The sequence below is a fragment of the Neovison vison genome, chromosome 1, assembly GCF_020171115.1.
Source record: "Neovison vison isolate M4711 chromosome 1, ASM_NN_V1, whole genome shotgun sequence".
Classification (NCBI taxonomy): domain Eukaryota; kingdom Metazoa; phylum Chordata; class Mammalia; order Carnivora; family Mustelidae; genus Neogale; species Neogale vison.
The window spans coordinates 185,135,795-185,157,100 of NC_058091.1; the positions used below are offsets into that span (position 1 = coordinate 185,135,795).

At 36.5% G+C, this 21,306-nt stretch overlaps 1 protein-coding gene across 1 annotated transcript in view; it reads right to left on the bottom strand.

Moving 5' to 3' along the window:
* The window catches only part of MAN2A1 (mannosidase alpha class 2A member 1), a 168,161-nt gene that overhangs the window by 57,794 nt on the left and 89,061 nt on the right, over positions 1 to 21,306 (bottom strand). The window contains exons 11-12 of the mRNA XM_044264348.1: positions 20,553 to 20,667; positions 19,206 to 19,273 (exon numbers count right to left, since the gene is read on the bottom strand). Coding sequence (XP_044120283.1) covers positions 19,206 to 19,273; positions 20,553 to 20,667 — 183 coding nt within the window. The remainder of the gene's footprint in view (positions 1 to 19,205; positions 19,274 to 20,552; positions 20,668 to 21,306) is intronic.

Sequence of the window (21,306 nt, forward strand, 5' to 3'; positions counted from 1 at the left end):
GAAACTAAAGCATCAGGTTATACTATTCCTCTTGAAAATGAGGGCTAAGCTGTGGTTTCATATCACCAAGACCGAGACTTTTTACCATCAAACACGTAAAAGAAAATCTTGAGGGCTGGAAAGGAGGGCAGAGTTGGAATGGGCAAAGATCAATAAGGAAAAACTTGAGGTCCTTGGAACTGGGCCCATGCAAAGACTGAAAGGAAGTATATCCAGCTCTCTGACCCTCTCTTCCAGGGAGGGTGCCTTCCCACTTCCTCATCTACTGACGGCCAGGTCTGATGTGCCCCAAACCCAGTGTCTCAGTGCAGGTGCTCCCAGCAAACACTACGAAGAAAACAAGGAAATTCCTGAACCTGTACTTTGTGAAAAGCAAATGACTGATAGGCCCTTACAGCGAATAAGGTGGTTATTCCTAGCCTTTTAAAATTCTGTTTATTTTCTAACTTTGAGTATCTCATACAGACTGCATTCACTGGAGAAATGCACACATACACAAGATTTTTCATAGAAGTTCCAAGGCCTCCCAGTTTAAAAACCTTTCCATTTTTATAAAAATAGAGGCCTTCTTATACAGGCAAATATTTAACTGTTTCCCTATAAAAACTTCTCTGGAAAATATACAGTAACAGTCTTGCTTCTCTGCAATTACCAGATAATAGAATTTATATTTGTAAGGGGAAAAATAAAAAAATGATGCTTTTTGAAAGCCTCCAGTTGATTAAACAGCAAATATGGTCTCATCTAAGAGGCAAAAAAAAAATTGAACACTAAGGAAAAGAACACTCTTTTTCTCTGCAATAAAAATTAGGACTATATTTGAATATAGGAGGGCATAAATGTTACCTGATCTTCCTAACACAGTATTTCACCATTTTCCCCTACCTTTAGGAGAAATAACATTCTTAAAATTCATGGGACAAAGATATTATGAATCTACCATTCTATCAACAGTCATTTGTCCAAGGACAAGATTCAGAAGCAAAGTGTACAAGTGTACTGCATATGAGCTTGAATCCAAACAAGAAGCTGCCTTCATGAAACAACATGATAACGGGGCCTAAAATTGCTATTGTCAACTAAGGATTTAATTTCTGAGAATACCTTCTACCTCAAATCCAAGAAATCTACAAAATATTTCTAATCAAAGATCTTCATTTAGATGAAAAGTATGTGATTGTTAAGTGAACATTCTGGAATGCTGTCTGTTAGAAAATATTACTGAGTAGAGAATTATGCTTGTTTATAATACTAAGAGACAAAGCAGTAATTCACAAATAGCACTTTACATAAAGAAATAATTTTGCTATGTTTAATACAGTAAATTTGACTTGGCAGGTGGTAGGGAGATTTTCAGATATAATGGTAAAAACACTAACAATAATACCAATTACACCAACAGCTGCACTTAATTGGCCTTTAGAACACTGTCTAGCATTCAGTCTGTACGTCACTTGGATTAACTGCATTCAGTTTCCTAACTTATGACGTCCCAGAATCATGCCTATTTTACAGATGTGTAGAGTGGTTCCATATCCTGCTCACGGATGCAGAGCCACTCAAGTGCAGAGCCAGGATTTATATTAAAGCAGTCAGGCTTCAAGGCACCTCTCTGGGGGAGACACTCAAGGTGTATGTGCTAGAAGACGCTAGCACATCTGATTTGCCACCTGCAGCACTCAGAGTCCCATCAGAGTCCCCATGTCCCCAAGGTTCTCAGTCTGGGGTTCATCAGAGGGCTCTGTGCCCACCCCAGTAAAGAGTCTTCACTCAGAAACCTTCTAATCACCTCCAATGGCTACACTGTGGTTTAAAGGAGTTTCTTTGAGATGAAATTGGGACTACCTTCCTGAACTGCTATAATGATAACTCAAGCGATTCTTTCAGTAAGTTCTAACTTTTTCTAAGAGGTGATAGGAAGGGAATTACTGTAATAAATCTCCATTTTGCAATCGTGGTGGTATTTTGGAAAATAGTTTCCTATGTCCCAGTTATTGGACAAGCTTGCTTAATTTCCACAGTTGAGTTTTCTACTCAAAATCTTCCTTCCTTAGCGTTTATCCAGATGTATGCTTTATAGCGATTTATGTTTTGAACAGACAAGAAAACCAACGGAGGCTAGATGCAACTCTAGGAATCATGTACTTCAGGCCACTCTCGCCCAGCACGTGCAGTAAATGAAATTAGGTTTCCAAAAAATGGTTAGTGCCAGAGGTGGGACTAGACTGAGCCCAACTCTCAGCTCGGAGCTCCTTTCACAATACTGTGCTCTTTTTAGGCACCCGACCATGAAATCTGCCGAAAGCTCAATGTATGGAAACGAAAGAGTTAGTATATAAACGTTATCAGAATTTATTGCTGCAAATACTCTTTATAGCTGCAATTCAATACTATTATAAGGTGTTAACCGTCGAAAAGTACAACTACATATTTCAGGAATGGGGAAAGCACTTCTAAAAGCCAAAATATAACCAAAGTAGAAACAACATGCAATTTCACAACTTTTGTAAATAAAACAGGCCTGAAAAATCTTACATCTATTTCCAGGGCCTAAGAGAAAATAGCAGTAACGAGGATAAATACTCCTTTCCAACTATTCTAAAACCTTTGGTATTAAAGCAATAATAAGAAGCAGATACGAAAGCTGTATATAAGCTGGCTGACCCTAAGAGTCTTGTTACCAATTAAGTCGCTTTCACTATGAGGGAGTTTTGCCTAAAACAAAAATACCATCTGTTTTACCTACAACATTAAGATGTTCTATTTTCTTGTCAATTCAGAAATCACATCTGTAGCCATTTTCTAAAAAGACAGCAGAAGGCATTATATTTATGGGTGACTGCATAAGAAATGATGTTCAATCAAAATGTAATTTTCATCTACCGGGAGAACATTTCATTTCTCCAATAACTATAATGCTGTAACTTTGGAGGAACACGTAGTACATAAACAGGCTGATTTTCATGAATAAAAAGACCTTAAAAGTTAATGCAGTAAAATAAAGTTGTTTTGTTACTAAAGACAGACACGGCATATACGTTTGTATTCACTTTGTACATCTTTGTCAACAACAGAAATCTAGCCTCTGTGAGGTTTTTCAGGTGAAAAGAAAAAAACAACAATAACAATTTTTTATGGGTGCTGTATCTCTCCATGCAAGTGAGCCATTATATAAGAAGTAAAAATATGGAAACAACAAAACACAAACCACTTCTATTTTCAAAACACTTTTAGACACAATATTGGTCCTGGGAAAGACATTCTCCTCTACGATCCAATGAACCGACTGAAGAAGATACAAAACACTAGAGAAAACATCACTCACAGTGAAGGCAAACACAATGTCACAAGTGATAAAGAACACGTTTCGAAGAAAAACACACAAGCCATCCAACCACCTATAATACTTTGAGTATATATTCAGTACCTACAAAAAACCCTAAAACCCAGGTATGCTTTACTTTGAAAAGTAGCCTAATTTCACATACAATATTTGCCTAAAATAAAATAAAATAATAAAATAATGCTGCTCTCCAAATAAGGATGAAATAAATCAGTCCAAAGGCTCTATTTAAAATTTTTCTTTTACCACAAAGTTGTGAAGTGTTCTGAAGTCCAAGATGGGCTTGAAGCCCTTCCTGACTTTTTCAGGATCAGGATACCTTCACTAAAATCCTTTTCCTTGTTCCTCTTGTAGTGCACGCTTTATTAATCTGCATTTAGAAGGAAAAAAAATCTGGTTCAGAAGAATGGAAGACTTTGAAATATGCCATATCACTTCAGTCTATGCTGTGAACTGCTTTGAGTTATTAATCAGCTCTATCTCAGCAATTTCAGAAGACATGATGGACACGGGGAGGAAAGAAGAGAGAGAACAGAGGACTGAGTGTGCAAGAAGCCAGAAAAAAACAAAACAAAACAAAACAACAACAACTAAGGACTGTCATTTAATTATCACTTCCCCCAACCCCAACACTTTAAAAAATTACTGGTATTGTGGATATTTACTTTCTCTCTTTCATAGAGCATTATAGAACTCCCAACAAACGGGGGGAGCACCTGTAGCACTACAGCAGTAAGAGAAGAGAATCATTCAAGATTTGCAACATCTGGCAGATACACCAAACCAACGTCAGCTTTCCTTTGACACTATCTCATCTCCTTTCTGGAGTTTTTCTTAGGTTCTATGAAGTTATGCATTTCCAAATAGTTTAAGTGGAAACTACTATAATCCTTCCCAGATTACAGTTGGTCGTCCCTGTGCTAACTCTGCCTTCACGTTGTAAGGCAACAAAAAAAATCTTGATCCAACAGATAGAGGGCACATATTTTTCCTGTCCATCTTCTGCACTCCCCTAATTATGATCCTTGGTAAGGGAACTGTAAGAGGTTGGAAGCGACAAACAAAATCGCTTTAATTTCATTAGACAGGGGCACTTGGGTGGCTCAGTGGGTTAAGCCTCTGCCTTCGGCTCAGGTCATGATCTCAGGGTCCTGGGATCGAGCCCCACATCGGGCTCTCTGCTGAGCATGGAGTCTGCTCCCCACTCTCTCTATCTGCCTATTTGTGATCTCTCTCTCTGTGTCAAATAAATTAATTAAATTAAATTAAAAAAAATAAAAAATAATTTCATTAGACAAACCACACAACTACAACGCCTTCTATAAACTTAATTCACTGTGTAATAATCTGACAATAAACTAGAACCACAGAGCTAGTTAAGAAAGTTTGATTTAAAGTATAAACAATAGAGAGGCAATTAAAACACAGACTAACCAGGCAATTTAGCAGGTGTTCACTGAACGCATAACTTCTTTACCATTGCTTTTGAAGAAATAAAACTTAAAACTATCATTTTCAATGCAGTCTGTTCAGCCACTTCCACAGATAAAATCTAAAGCTAATAAAATCTAAAAGAGTTTTGTGCCTAGGAACAAAATCACAGCAGACTAATTATAAGGGCCTCGGAGTTTCAAGTTCACATAAAATTGATGAAAAGAATGATTTAAGGTACCATGCCCTGGAAGCACTAAGGAGACAAACTCCATCTACATTGTAAATCTTTTAGAAATCAATATGAGAGAATGATGGTAGCCTACTGATAAACAGTTTCTTCAAATCTCTAAATGATGGTAAAAATGTATAAAGAATTAATATACAGTTATATTAAAGATACCTGTCATAAACTTTTAAAATGCCTAATGCAAAGTTATAAAAAGTATTACTTCAGGAGGTGCAAGAAAGGAATAAGAATTCCTTTTTTAATTCTGATAATGAGGAAGCACTCAAGTTAGAGCACTAGTAGGCAAGTAGAGTCAAGGAAAGGACTCTTATGAAGAAGAAAAGTTAGCACTTAAATACCTCTGTGCTTCCTGAAGGTGGTGCAGGGGGTGAAGAGACAGCACCACTCGACTTGCAAAAATTTCTTGAAAGACAGACATTTTTTTCAATTTTTGGAAGGGATGGCAATCAGGACAAAGAAAATTCAAGGTACTTAAGCATGATGCTAATAGCAATCCAATGCCAATCAGAAGAGTTATGGTGCTTTCTCCCATACTGTCTCTTTATTAGGGAATTTGCTACTAATTACCTTAAACTAATTATCTCATAATTCTTCCAAACCTTTATTATATAGATCTACAATCTCTACCTGCAAAATCTGAAGAACTCTGAAAATCATGTTTTTTCAAAACTCATTTGGTGCCAAAACCTAAACTGAACTGACATGAAACCGCATATAATTATTTATTCCACTTGTTCTAAATATCCAGAAATTTTAAATTATTTAATGAGCCCTGTCCCAGACTGAAATATTTATGTAATATGCCATATATGCATATTATATTCTTAAAAATTAAAAATTCTGAATTCACAAAAGATTTCAGGTAAAGGATTGAGGATTTTATTTAAAGGTAAGCAATATAAGCAGTCGAAGTCATACACTACTTTAAGAAGACACCCTATCTATGCAGGTGCTGAGCAAGAAAGAAAGAAAGAAAAAAACAAAAACAAAAACAAGAAATCAAAGGGGAAGGAAAACATGACTATATCCCAGGACAGTGCTACAAAGGCAGGAATACAAAATAAATCTGTCATTGAATGGCTGACTCTCTGAACCAAGGAACAAGTATCTTTTAACATGATCCTAAATAGGCCACCAAGAAACAGTAAATGTTCAAGAATATTATATTTTCTTAATATGTGTATACCCCAAATCCCAAGAGGACATATATGCTTCTACTTTATCTCTCTCCCAATTCTTACTATTGCAATATCTAATTATGTCTTGGTTTTGGAATAAATGGAAAAGATGTTTTTTAATAATCGTGTTAGATACGATTTTTCTACCAAACTGGTAGGAGAGTCTTGAAAACAAAATTTTCAGAAGCTTCTAGCACCCAGGACTGATTTATTCAGTGCAGACCTGTTTCTACAGTGCATAGAATACAACTCCAGTCCGAGCGGAAGAGGGCAGGGAAGAGTCGTCAATGATCAGAAAATATGGTAGCTGGCCTGAGTCATCTAGTTAATGAACCCAGTGAGCAGATAATGCTAGTTGTCTACTCAATAGCCATTCTCATATTCTCCTTTCCTGACAAAAACTCAGGAAGACAATAATCCTAGCTTAAAAGCCCTTGGTTCTCCATACTTAATGTGGCCACATGACATAGTCCCGGCCACTGAAATGTAATTAGAATTCAGCAAGTGGAGCTTCTAATAAAAGTCAGAGACTCAAGTGGCATAACTCTCATCCTTTGCTCCTCCTACCGCTTCCTGGCTGGAACACAATGCAACGTGTAGAGAATCAGGCACAATCTTGAGACCATGAAAACTACCACAGGCTAATGCCGAGCTGAGAGCTAAAAGGGGCCTGGTCCTTTCACAACCTCATGGAACAAATCACAAGTCCTAGACTACCTACTACTTTGAAACTTGTACCTAAGAAAAATAACTTGCTTTCTTGGGAAGCTTATGTAGCATGCTTTTTGTTATGTGCAGTTGAATGTAATCTGAAATGAAACACTATACCCACAACAAATTATACTCAAGTACCCAAAACTCCTATTGATCTTAAAAGAAGGAAACAGTGAATATAAGATGATTCTCCTAAAGCAAAAATTTTCCCATAAAGATCGATCACTACAAAGGTACTTTTTCCTCAGAGCGTTTAGTTTTAAATCTGTCCCTAACTGCCTCTCAATTACTACAGGTAACTTCTCATAACTGTCACCTTCTCTACCACAATTTTTAATGATCAATCAGCAGACAGCTCCTGTATACCAAGTACTTCTTCCTTATTTCACTTAATCATTTATAACTTCTTTAATTCAGGCGAGTCTTTATTTTCTCTGTGGAATGTGAAAGGCAGATTGTATAAAAACTTGAGCTAAAACCTCAGAATTTACCAATCCTATGCTCTTTATTACAAAATACATGCTAATGTGGGCATCTTTTTAAACTTTATAAAAATTTTCTGAACACAATTCCTTGATGGTTACTATTGAACATTTAAGTCTTTTCAAGAATTTGTTCAGATGATAAAGCTGAGAGACAGATTTTGCCCACAGTTCTCTTCATCTCTACACAGCACTACTTCTTCAGGATAGATTTCTTCCAGTGCAATGCCTAATCTGAACACTTATTGCTAGGTTACTTTCTAGACAGATTGTTAGGTGTCATGTAAGAGTGATGAATAAGACCCAGCCTGTGCCTTTACAGGGTTTATTGCAAGCTTCTTTGGAGGAATGTTATATACGTGCTGTATGGGACAACAGTGGTTAAATGCACAGTCCCATGAGAATATACAAGAGTGACACCTAGTCTGACTCAAGGATACTGGAAAAAGTTTTCAGATAATGCAATATTTAAGCTGAATCCTAAAAGATAACCAGGAACCAATCAGGCAAATTGTGTGTGTGTGTGTGTGTGTGTGTGTGTGTGTGTGTGTTGTATATGATTTGGGATGTGGTGGGAGGGGGATTTGTTTTGTCTCCAGGCAGCAAAGGTCTAGAACTAAGAGAACATGGTATGTTAAGAGAATTGATAGTTGAAGGGCTAAAGCATACAGTGCAGGCTGGGGTGATGTGAAAGATGATGCCAGAGAAACCAAAATGCAGACACATAATTCAAGTTAAAGAGTCTGTGAATTTATCCTTAGGGCAATGGAGAAAAGAAGAGTTTTGAGTTGTACCGTCATTGCTAGTTATCTGTTAAATGCCTACTAAGTACCAGACTCTATACTAATTAAATTCATATACGTAACCTTATTTAATTCCTCCAACAAATGCATGAGGGAGGGACCCCTGTTACCAGCACATCACCCAGGGGAGAGACTGTAGCAACTTCAAGTAGGGCACTGGTACTGAAGCTAGGGAGAAGTGTGATACATTTAGAAAGCAGAATATAAAGACCTAGTATTTGTTTGGCTACAAGGTGAAAGTGAAAGAAAAGAGACAAAGATGATCAAGTTATCTGCAATTTATGGTCCAAATGAATACACCTTTGAGATTGAAAGGGGACACTAATGAGAAACTCTAAAGCTGAGGCCCAGGTAACTGGATGACGATGCTGAAGTTTTATTAAGGAGCTTAGGACCACAGAATATTTGAGTAGAGAGCAGGAGTCCAGTTTTATTTTTAATTTAAAAATTTTTTTTAAAAGATTTTATTTATTTGACAGAGAGAGCAAGCGAGTGCATGCGTGCCCACAAGCAGGGGGAGCCAGAGTGGGAGAAGTGGGTTCCCTGCTCAGCCGGGAGCCTCATGAGGGGCTTGATCCCAGGACCCCAGGATCATGAACTGAGCCAAAGGCAGACACAAAACCCACTGAGCCACCCACGTGCCCCAGGAGTTCAGTTTTATACAAGCTGAGAAGGAGGTACAAGTGGACCATCCTGATGGAGCTATCCATCTGGCCTACGGGCAAACCTTGGCAAACTTTTCTCAGAAGAGATATGTATGTGGTGAGTCAACAGTACACTGACAATAAATGAAGGCAATGGAGTAGGAAATATCACTCTCACCAGGAGCTTTTATCTTTTAAATCTTCCTGAGGCAAAACAATTACTTATTTAAGATCTCTTATAGGCTCTTGACTCTCTCTACCTCTTTCAGATGTTAACATAATCTGAAGCTACAGATCTACAGTCCTATAGCTTTTTCTACAGTACATATCTAGCTTCAGTTCTGGTAACCAAATTTCCAGTCATGATTTGCATTTCATGATGTCTCATTATTTTCAATGTCTTCTTACTTTTGGTTCAAGTATTAGTCATCTGAGTTGATTTTATCAAGAAAATTTTTAAAAGTACGAGTACCCATAGTGCACTTTTTAAGTGTTTTAATATTTGAAAATGTCTTTTTGTTGTTGTTGTTTTCACATATAACTGTGAGTATTAAATGATTTAAAAACTCTATAGTCTACTTGTTACAGAGAAGAACTCTAAGTCTGTTTAACTTTTGTTCCATATTATATAGTATCTATCTTTCTGCTTGGGTACTTCTACAATATGCCCCTTTCCTTTTAATTGGACTAAGTTACCAACACATACCAGGAGTGACCTTCTTTTCATTTATATTATCCAGAACTTAACCCTTTTATCTACAAAGCCAGACCTTCTCGGCTCAGAAAACTTTTCATCAAGTCTATCTTTGATCATTGCCTCTGCTCCATTTTTTTTTTTGCTGAAGAAAATCTCTTGTCTTTTGTTAAAATCTTGTCCTCCATACCTATCGTCTTCTCACCCGTTGTTTCCACTCCTCTTCCTTTTCTCTGCATTCTTGCAAAGCATCCCATGGGTCTTCTTCTTTCATGTCACTGGACACTCTTTCACAATGGCAGCCTCACTCTTCAGTATCGCTTGTGAAGATGCTCTCTTGTTGTGCCCCCACCAATAACTTCCCCTTCTGTAGCTCCCCTGTCATCTTCTCACATTTTTTCATCTCAGCTCTTTGCTTTCCGTTTCAGATTTCTTAGAGATCATGACTCAAACTTTTTGAGAACTCCAAAGAGGCTTTTTTGTAATGTTTTCCTGGTCTCTGTAAATAAATCATTTTAAAAGGTAAAACTGTTCTTTTGAGACTTCTTGTACCGCCATTTTCTGTCATTCTGTAGAGCCTTTGCAAAGGTTTGCTGGGGTAACTTCCCCTTTACTTACCCTAATAGAAGCACACATCCAGACCTTGGATATGCTAAAGGTACTCTTGGTCTTTATTTTGGGATTAAGGTCCCTCTCTTACCTACAGTTAGTTTATTTGACAAGTTACTTGGCGAGGGATTCAAAAGCAAGTATTTGCCAGGGGATTCAAAAGCAAGGTAGTTCCCTGCCATCATGGAGCTTATATTATAACAATGGTGATAGACAGCAAGAAATAAATAAATTAAATAACCAGTTTGTTAATAATGCCTAAAGCAGGGGAAGAAAATGCAGTGATGGAGAACACTGAGTAAGTTATATAACATATAAAATATATAATAAGGAATATAAGTCCACATGCATACAGACAACCTGAGTGTACAAGTTCCCAAAGGCCACCATCCAAGGTGGCTATGCCTATACATCCATTATTTTATGCCAGCTCTGGTGAAAAAATGGAGGGATTCTTTCTTTAGCAAAGACTATCATGGTATCCTTCTGGCCCATCAATAGCAATTTCCTTGAACAGCACCTCCCTAGGTCAATGCTCTACCATCAGTTCCCCACTTGTTTCTGCTTATTTTATTTGTCAGATTCAGTCTCCAAATTGGCTGTAAAATACAGACACAATGGAAGCCCTCTTATCAATGTAATTAAGGCTGGCAATAGACCTATTAACTGAAAGAGAGAAAGTTGACTTTAAAGTAAAATTATGTAGGACAGTTTTAAGTTACACACATATGACTTAATAATTCATATTTTTATATATGTCTTAAATATACTTATATATATAACATTTCCTAATCTACTAATGAAAGAGCAAAGCTTCTGTTTTAACTATGGGACCACTAACTAGAGTCCTGTGTCATATTTTCTGCATAACCATGCATGTGATTAATCATGTATGGTTTCTAGGTTAGGTTTTCCTAAAGCAGACCAAGAACTTCAACACTTGAAAAAATCTTAAGCAATCCAAGTACAGACTGCTTCTACAGCTTTATGATTTCTTCCCAATTTTTTTTATAGGCATCTCACCAGTGACTCACATTTATTGAAAATTTCCAAAGCACCCAACTTCGCTTAAAAAACACAATCTTTTTGTATAATTCATCAGTTCAGTAAAAATTAATCAAATCCTGTAATAAGAACAACTGATCTGGGAATAAACAATTGTTTCATGATAATCATACCATTCAACTGAAAGACAAGACAAAGGGAATTGTGCCCATTTCCTTAGCTAGTGGCCTATTAGGAACAAGGTCAGGTTATCATGGACACAGAAAGGGAATGGAGACAATCAGCTGATCTCGCTGGCCAATTAAATGGAGACTGGTTAACAGAAATCTTAGGAGGAGAGAATGTAAACAAGAGCTACTTTATCTCCTTAACAGCCTCAAAAAGTAGCCACAGCCCTATATTAAAATATTCATTCTCTGTTCTAGTTGGTAAAGTACACAAATTTCAAAACTTTGGAGGTAGACATTATAAAAAGGAAAAAGAATCAATTTCCATACTTCCTTCTAGCGACCTGCAATGTAGCTTTTATTTCTAACTGTTTACTACTGGCCAGTGAGTAATTGTATTTTCCAGTTCGGTCGATCAACTTTATAGTTTGTGGATATCTTAAATTGTGGCAATAGGATGACTGTCAAACCAAGGTTTGGTGTTCCTCTGTTTGTTCATCATCTTCTTTGTTTTCATGAGTTTTAATAGGAAATTGAGAGAGTCAGTCTCAGAGTCCCTCGTCTGCCATCACATAAAATCAAAGTGTCAACTTTTTTGTTTTTCCACATAATAGGTGTTATTCGTCTAAGTCAATGTAAGGTTGAAACAGTATTTCAGGAATTAATACTCGTCATTTCTGATATCATAAAATAAATAGAAATGTTAAGGGTAGGGAGACTGTTGTGGGAAAGGTAGGGCCTTTTCTCCTATTCGCTCCCCCAGAGAACTTTATATTTCCCTGAAAAAAAATCAGGCAAAATATAAGACTGCGAATGACAGATTTAGAATGGCAAACACCAAATATGATTATCTGATGTTGCAATCCAGACACGATGGCTCTTAAACTAGTTCTAATATAAAATTAAGTAATATATCATGTTGATGGTATCTCTAACTCCCTAGAAAGTTTTTGGTTACTTAAAGTAACATACTATATTCTACTCAGAATAGTAGAGGGTCAGACACCCCTTCTAAAAATATCCCACATTACACACAGGCTGAAATGTGTTTCTGGACAATTGGTGAACTGGTCAATGTCTATCTCGGAAAAGTCAAAATTAATAAAATGTAACTCAGATGCAATATCAATGAAAATACACAAATACCTTTCACAAGCAATAAATACTTAAACAGAAGAGCATCTCAGAGGTGAGTTTAGGAACTCCTCCTTCAAATCCAGTAATGAGCATTAATTCTTAAATAGACTATGCTATTAATATCCAGACAGACCTATACTAGACTAGACCTCAGTTTTATTTTTAAGAGTCTCCAGTACTGTCAGTTAACAATTCCCCCATTCAAAGAAAAGTTCTAAAGTAACTTTAAACGGAAAGGACATTTCAGCTGCTCTCATAGTAACAGAACTGGCAGAGGGTCCAGAGTGTCAAATCCTAGTCAAATCATGTATTCTATTATTACTTTAAATTCCCTTGGGATAGTGTTAAAATGCAGCCATTCATTATCAAGGACAGGAGCCCTCAGATCTTTGTGACTCTGTACATTTATTTTTCTGCTAACTACTGTGAAGACATTTCTGTACTAGTTTTCTAATACACGACAAGATTTGATCTCACATCGCTACGATCTGTGAGCAATAAGCACAGTTCTTACACTAGTTGTCACTGCTAACACTGTTCCATCTCCCCCAAGAAAGACCCCCAGGTACAAAGCAAGCTGCATCCTGACATTCAAAGCTCTCAGGAGACTCTAGGTGCTCAGATTAGAACCACTTTCATTCAAGTAGCGGAACTGCAGCTCAGTTCTTGAACTCCAACTGACTGTTTCTACCAGGTCTATATTGTAGTAAATAACATTGCCAGAATCTGAGTGGTTAGAATTCTATTTCCCTAGAAATTCCACTTCCAAACAATAACTGTATGGCTGTGAATTTGGTTACTTCACTTAAAACACAATCTTTAAAAAAAAAAAACATAAGCTTAAACAAGTGGTGGGGATATTAGATACTTTCTTAGATACAGTGTGACTTGGTATAAAAATACACTGATGACATGGTAACCGATGAAAAAATGATCTGAAGCCTTGAATTTCATTACACCAATAGATATTTATTGTGAGAGGAACTGTTTGTGATAACAACATTAAAAACACAAAATAAAGAATGAGGCAAATACTCTTTAAGTCAGCAACAACAGAAAGTCTTGTGTGTAAAAACTGATCTGAACAGCAATGTCCACAATAGCCAAAACATGGAAAGAGCCCAAATGTCCATCAACTGATGAATGAATAAAGAAGATGTGGTATACACAGGGCATGGAATATTACTCAGCCATTAAAAAGAATGAATTTTGTCATCTGCAACAATGTGGATGGAACTAGACTATATTATGGTAAGTGAAATAAGTCAGTCAGAGAAAGGCAAATACCATATGATTTCACTAATAGCTAGAATTTAAAAAGCAAAACGGATGAACATAGGGGAAGGGAAGGAAAAAGAAGATAAAAACAGAGGAGGAGGGGCGACTGGGTGGCTCAGAGGGTTAAATCTCTGTCTTCGGCTCGGGTCATGATCCCAGGATCCTGGGATCGAGTCCCGCATCAGGCTCTCTGCTCAGCGGGAGCCTGCTTCCCCTCTCTCTGCCTGCCTCTCTGCCTACTTGTGACCTCTCCCTCTGTCAGGTAAAGAAATAAAATCTTTAAACAAACAAACAAACAAACAAACAAAGGAGGAGACAAACCACAAGAGATGCTTACCTACAGGGAAGAAACTGAGAGTTGCTGTAGAGGAGGTAGTCGGGGGATGGGATAACTGGGTGACAGGCATTAAGGAGGGCACTTAATGAAATGAGCACTGGGTGTTACATGCAATTGATGAATCACTAAATACTATCTCTGAAACTAATCATACACTATAATGCTAACTAACTTCAATTTAAATAAAAACTAAAAAAGAAAAAAAAAACCTGATCTGATGATCCAAGTGATCAACTCACTTAGATATTTGGGAGTATCTTTTGAACCCACTCATTCTACAGAGCCCTCAACAAAGGTAATTCTGTAAGAATGCAATGATGCTAAGATGGAACCTAAAATTTTTCAGGTATCATGGGATGAAACTCTAAAATCTCCAATGAGCAGCTGTCCAAACGTTGAGAAAATTCGAAGCTTTGAATCGTTATTTAATTTAGCTTTGCTTGTAGCAGGATTCAGTGTATTCAGAAGCTCTCCGGCACGCAAACTCCAAACACTAGATGAAAGAACTATTTGGGGAGGAGATATACCAGGATACCACAATTTCACATAGAAGGTCTCTGCATATCTGGTGTCTGAGCTTTAATAATCTCTTCAAATGGTAATTAATTATATTTCAATAAATCTTTATTCTATTCTTACTATGCTGACTGTAATTCCAAAGGCACGGTGGGAGACATAAGTAAAAGCAGTTTTTAAACTCCTAGCAGTTTTCAACTCCTTGACCCCTGCTGTCCAGGAGTTTACAATCTAGCAGAATTAACCTACACTAAGTATTATACTGACAGAAATAAGAAAACATCAATTCCCAGCTATGTGACTGAATCATTTTGGACCTGATTTAGGTGAAAATTGGGGGCCAGTATCACTAAGGGGATGACACTTTGGCATCTTGGAAGGAGGAGGAACATTGTGCACATGGTAGGTGCGAGAATTGTAGGGGCCAGTGGGTGAGCTGTGGGAGACCATCTCCAAAGACGACTGCTATCATTCTCTTCACTTTCTGCAGGTGCTCCTCACATTGAGTAACGGAGAATAATTCTCTCCTCTTGAAGCTTGGCTGACCCTAGTGACTCGCCTGACTAAGAACGCAGCGGAAAGACATTCTAGGACTTCTGAGACTAGGTCCTAGAAGCCTTGCCGCTTCCACCCAAGTGACTTTCTCACGTTCTGCTGTGGGCAGATTCCTGTGACAACTACATGCAATAAATTAGGAGCAGAGGGAAACTGAAGACAAAAGAACAGGAAGTCATTGCAGGAGTTCAAGTAAAACATTAAAAAAAAAAAAAAAAGGGCTTAAAACCGGAAAGTAATAGGAAGGCAGGAGACGATGAATGTCAAGAGATGAGTAGATGGGAAAATCCAAAAGACTCTCCAGCTGATGAAACTTAAAAGAACAAGAAAAGATAGAAGTCAAAGTGGGTTCTGGGGTTTCAGAACCTAGACAACCAGAAAGAGAATAATGTTATTAATAAAGATTAGGATACAAAAAGAAAGCATGCATAGAGAAAACAAGAGGAAATTAAATTAGAGCTGCTGGGCAGCCATCCAGGGAGAAACCTTCAAGTACATGGCAAGGGAGGTACTGAGTGACTTCTCTGGAATTGAGTACTTCTACTATCTGGTTGATACTCTGAAGTCACCCAAGGCCCCAAAACAATGACTTCTTTTGTGTCTCCACGTGGTTGATGGTTTCATTTCAAGTTAATCCCTTCTTTTTCCTAGCCAAAAGAGATAGAAGATCCCTTACCAAGAAATACCTTGCTAAACATTAAAAACACATAATGATAAATACTAAATGGGTTTGAATAAATTGCTCTCAAACTAAAAGATTTTTCTACTTGAAAAATTAAATTTTCACATATAGAAGTTATCTCAATGCAATTTTAGTTGTGTACTCGGTGGCATTTAAAATTTTCCACATTGAAAAAAAAAAGTTCCTTCACATGTTCTCAAAACACATGACTTGGCTGCTTGTGCTGCGGCAATATTTGCTTCCCTCCTGTCTGAAGTACTAAACACTGAAAGAAGACTGAAATCTCTGGCTGTCTCGGGAGTTTACTTTCCATCCCCTATGTCCTCCGTGTCCCTAATCCTGTAAATCTTTGTATTACAGTTTTTTAAAATTGGTTTCCTTAGAGAAAAAGAAACACCTCTGTACATTTAAGGATTCTTTTAAGCTAGAAAACTGATGACTTGATCAAGGTATCCTAACTTTTAACCCCTAATTATACCTGCTTTCCATATAAAGACTATGGGTGCATATACCATAGAGCTTATCTAACCTTGGGAACTCAATTAGGCTCATGGACATGTACTACATCCCGATGAGCAGATTAGGGACTCCTTTTTAAAGACTCCCAAACTGGGATGCCTGGGTAGCTCAGTTTGTTAAGCCGCTGCCTTCGGCTCAGGTCATGATCCCAGGGTTCTAGGATCGAGTTCCGCAATGGCCTCCTTGCTCGGCAGGGAGCCTGCTTCTCCCTCTGCCTCTGCCTGCCATTCTGTCTGCCTGTGCTCGCTCTCTCTCCCTCTCTCTCTGGCAAATAAATAAAATCTTAAAAAAATAAAAAAAATACTCCCAAACTAAATTATGTTAGGTTACAGCTATAACTAATGTTGCCAAACAGCATGATCAAATTCACTGACATGTATTACTGAAATTGTGTGAGCTTAGATCAGTGTTTCTCATACTTTTCACATAACTCCTTAAAGACTCTTTTAGACATTTTTTGCTAATCATCCCCCACATACAATTTTAACACAACACTTAAAAGTATATGTTATTGTACTATTAGTACTATTTTTATGCTTTATATATTTAAAAAATCCTTTTATTTCAAACTTCCCAAAAACCAATTTTTACCCTCCTAAGGAGGATGTCTCTCTCACTTGAGAATGCATGTTTATTTAGATTAATACTCTGTTGCTCAAACAAGAATTATTCTTATCATCCAAATAATGCTAAGCCCTAGATCACTATACAGAACTCATGAAGAACAGGAGAAAGACTCACAACCCTACTTCTGAAACTTTCAACTTCAAGACTAAGAAGGGCAGACAATGATTTCACTTTCAGAACCTGCTAAATGAAACTATCAAATTCTTCCATTTCAAAGGCCACTGACATTCCTCCATCCTTCACTGATTTTACTGAGAGATCAGTCATTCAGATTATTTGTGGCTAACAAGTAAAACATAGATTTTTAAAACCAGAAGTACATGTAATTCTATTCATGAGGTCCTCAAGTACAAAATAAGTACTAAAAACAGAAATAAGAATTTGACAATCTTAAGTATCCCCAGTTTACTTAACTACGGAAACAGTAGTAGCACTGACATTTGGTAGAAAAGAACTATGAAGGAGTAATAGATAAAGAACACTATTTAAACACAAACCGTTCAAAAGGAAGTATCAGAAAGTGATAATTTTACTAAGTCTCAAAAATGCTATTTACATTTATCTATAATTAAAACTCCTCAATATTAAAGCTCAAAAATAAATTTCTTCTTAGTTAATACACCTGGATCTCCTTTCTTCCTTCATAGGTAGGGCTAAATTATCACTTACTCCTGACTAAAGCAAGGACAGTAGAGGAAGAAGAAAAGCCACAGGGTTTGTAAACCATTAGAACTCTATCCCACCCACCTCACCGTGCCATACACCCAAAGGGAGACTAATGAGGTGTAGGAGGGGCATAAATTACTTAACAGCAAGCATAAGACATTCTTAGAGTCAGCAGAAACAAGGATCTTCCCCCACCAAAATAGAAAAGGGGGATTATATCTAATGCCAAAGAAATTTACAGACATCAGAGTTTATAAGGGGCACAATATTTAAGGAACAGCCATATAACCTCAGCTACATCAAAATATTATTTATTTTAAGACAAAGAAAACATTTTGCAGTGGGGGTATCATTACTCTTTCATGACCTGGCAACCTGACGGCTGTTAAACCTGCAACAAGACTTTAAAGTTGAGACTTAAACTGTCTTTTCCAGTTAATCCCTTCTTATTCTGGCTAAAAGAAAGAAATGCAGGATTTCTTTACCATCACTTTAGCGATACTTTAGTGTTACTAAAAAATACCTGTCTTCTTGCTCAAAGGTATGAGCTGTATACACTTTAAGACTCGACTTCCTGAAGAGATTTAGAACCAACTAAGGCTTTATTCTATGCATAACTAAATGTCAATTTTATTAAGGATTGTAAATTTTCTGTAATGCTTTGCTTCCACTTATTTTAAAATAATCCTAATAAAGAATACTTAATTAAAATCATGAATTATCCTTTACAATTATTCTTTTATCCTACAATTTCTACATACTAAATTTCTCCATTTAGACAGCAAAAAGTTATAGTATATAAGAATATACTGTGTATCTGGGGACAGTGGATACTGACCTAGTGATATTTCATCATTAAAAACAGAATACTTGGGGGGGGGGAGGTTGGGGTACCAGGTGGTGGGTATTATAGAGGGCACGGATTGCATGGAGCACTGGGTGTGGTGAAAAAATAATGAATACTGTTTTTCTGAAAATAAATAAATTGGAAAAAAAAAACAGAATACTTGGTTAAATAATTACCAATAAAAACATGAAACATTTCTTTATAATAATCAGAGGCAGCCACCAATTAGTCACCCCATTTTCAGGCTAACTGAACATCTTTCCCATTTACTTTAACATAAATCCACATGCTAAAACAATACAGTCTGACCATCACCATGACAGTCACTTAGTATATAATTTGTATCAGGAAACTTTCATAATTAAGTTCCTTCCTTCATTTTAAAAATGGGATCAAGGGATTAATGAAAAGAAGGTAAGTAAACAAGGATTTAAGAAAGAACATATTCATAAATCATTATTTACCATCTCATACCAAGTATCTGTAAAAAAATATTATTATAATGGTTCATTCAACAGTCAATGTACCAAACACTGTGTTAGCTATTAACACTGAACATGACACTCATGGGAGAAAAATCCATATCTCCAAAAAATTTTTAATTAATAAATTCATTAAATAAAACACCTCCTCCAAGTACATCCTGGCTAAAGAAAAGAATCATGGAAAGCAAAAAAGTCATCAGAACAGTTGCAAAAGTTTATGAGAAATTATTATTTACCTTGGCTCTGCACTCAGCGTTATTATAGTTTTCTGTGGTAGAGAACTTTGTGAGTTTTGTTTCAAATCCTATAAAAATAAACAAAAATTTTTATTTTACTTTTAAAACTTAAGTTTCAAAATCCGTTATGTATAGTACTTAGAAACATCCTAAAAAGGATGGAAAAAAATCCTCCTTCTAGCTACATCAGTTCCATCAAAGTTCAAAATAAGTAATTCTTGCGTGTGTGCATTTTTATGGGTGTGTCTTTAGACTTTGGTATGGCGTATGTTCCAGGGACTACTAGAGTCCAGTTAGGAACCAAGCAAATCAAAGTACTAAAGATAATGCAAAAAGTTTCATTATTTTACCTTTGTATTACAGGTTTCATATCCTTAAGCAATGTATGTCCATTTATTGGCTTTTTCACTTTAATAAGAAAATGTGTAACCATAATTCGATTGCAAGCATCAGTATATGAAAATATTGAATTATTATCTCTGATTCCAGATGTGTGAGTTCTAATGACTGTAAAATTTCAACATGTATAGTTCACAACAGACTCTAATGATAAAACATTACAATTTTGAAACATCTGTGTTGCCACGTGGAAGTCTAAAGAGGTTTGCAATCAACCGTTTTTTCAACTGTTCTTCCTTGCTGCTGAAGAGTATATTCTTCCTTTCAGAGTATGCTCTGTTTTATTGGCTCCTCTGATCCTAACAATGATACAAACCAAGGCAGGTATCATCCCACCTTACAGAAAAATGAATGAGGGCTCACAGATGTCAGGCAACTTTTTCAAGTACAGGTAAAGAGGATTTCAGTCAGGTACAGAGGATTGAGGCTAAGAGCTAATCTCCTGATTCCTTAACTGCTCCTCTACGGTTACACATATCCGAGCACCGCCCACAGCCCTCCCTGGACTCATCCTGAAACCAGAAGACTTTAGGATTATTCAAGTTGAAGTTCGGCAAGAACAGATGAAGGATTTACAGAAGTTCCAATACCAAGGGGCTTCTAATTGAAGCTAAGAAAAAATAACTAATTATAACATCCAGTTACCTTACAATGTCCTCTTACTAATGTTCTGAAAGCTGTATGTTCCATGTAACAAAGCAAACTCATTATTTTTCATGTTTAGATTGAGTCAGAAAAAAATATACACCATAAATCAAACAAAGATACACTTATAGGAAAGACAAACACACAAGTATTTAATATAAAGGGATACAAATCCTTTCAAATCATATACAAGGAAATCACTATCTTGCAACGTCTCTTTTCATTCAGCTTCTCACCTCCTTTTCCAACCCAAGATACAAAGAATCATACATTTTTATGATAATATAAAAGGCAGCAACTAACCATGTCTAGGAGGTTATCAAAAGAGTAAGAGTTGTATGAGTTTTTGTCCTTCAAAATAAGTAGCAGTGCAGAATATCCAATTATCTTCTTCAGATTCATTAACGAATGGAAGAGTCTGTGAACCAAAAATTTTACTGGTCTGAGAAGGAAATCAAATATCTGTATACAATATTTTCAGTTTCTTTAATAATGGCTAAGCCACCATTACTTTCACCCTGTATTCCCAAAGTGAAACCTATAATGAACCTCTAACGAACTGACTCTTCTTTGCTCAGAACTAAGTCCTTAGGAAAAAAAGGTTAATCAAAAGATATCACTAATAAAGATTCATTTAAAATAGAAAACTTCCTGTACACACCTGAAACATGTAAACTTATTCAAACTATGAATATCATGCCAAATACTAAGAATATTCAACATGATCACTCCAGATGCTTTAAGGCATTGTTATAAAAAAAGTGATTTGGTCCTTTACATCAGAAAATTCTTTAACAAATGCTGAAACAGCAGAAGAAAGCATGAGATTAACTGTCATTCACAAGAAAATTCAATCAGTATCCACACTTCAAAAAAACCTCAAATTCCTGAAAAATTCAAAAAAATATTTTGTTGACTTTAGTATCATGTACTTATTCAAAAAGGGGAAAGTTTTCATAGGTCTGGATAATGAAACTATCTTTATCCTTTTCAGTTTTCTTGGTCATTAAAATTGTTCACTGTGAGATGCCTGGGGTAGCTCATTCGGTTAAACGTC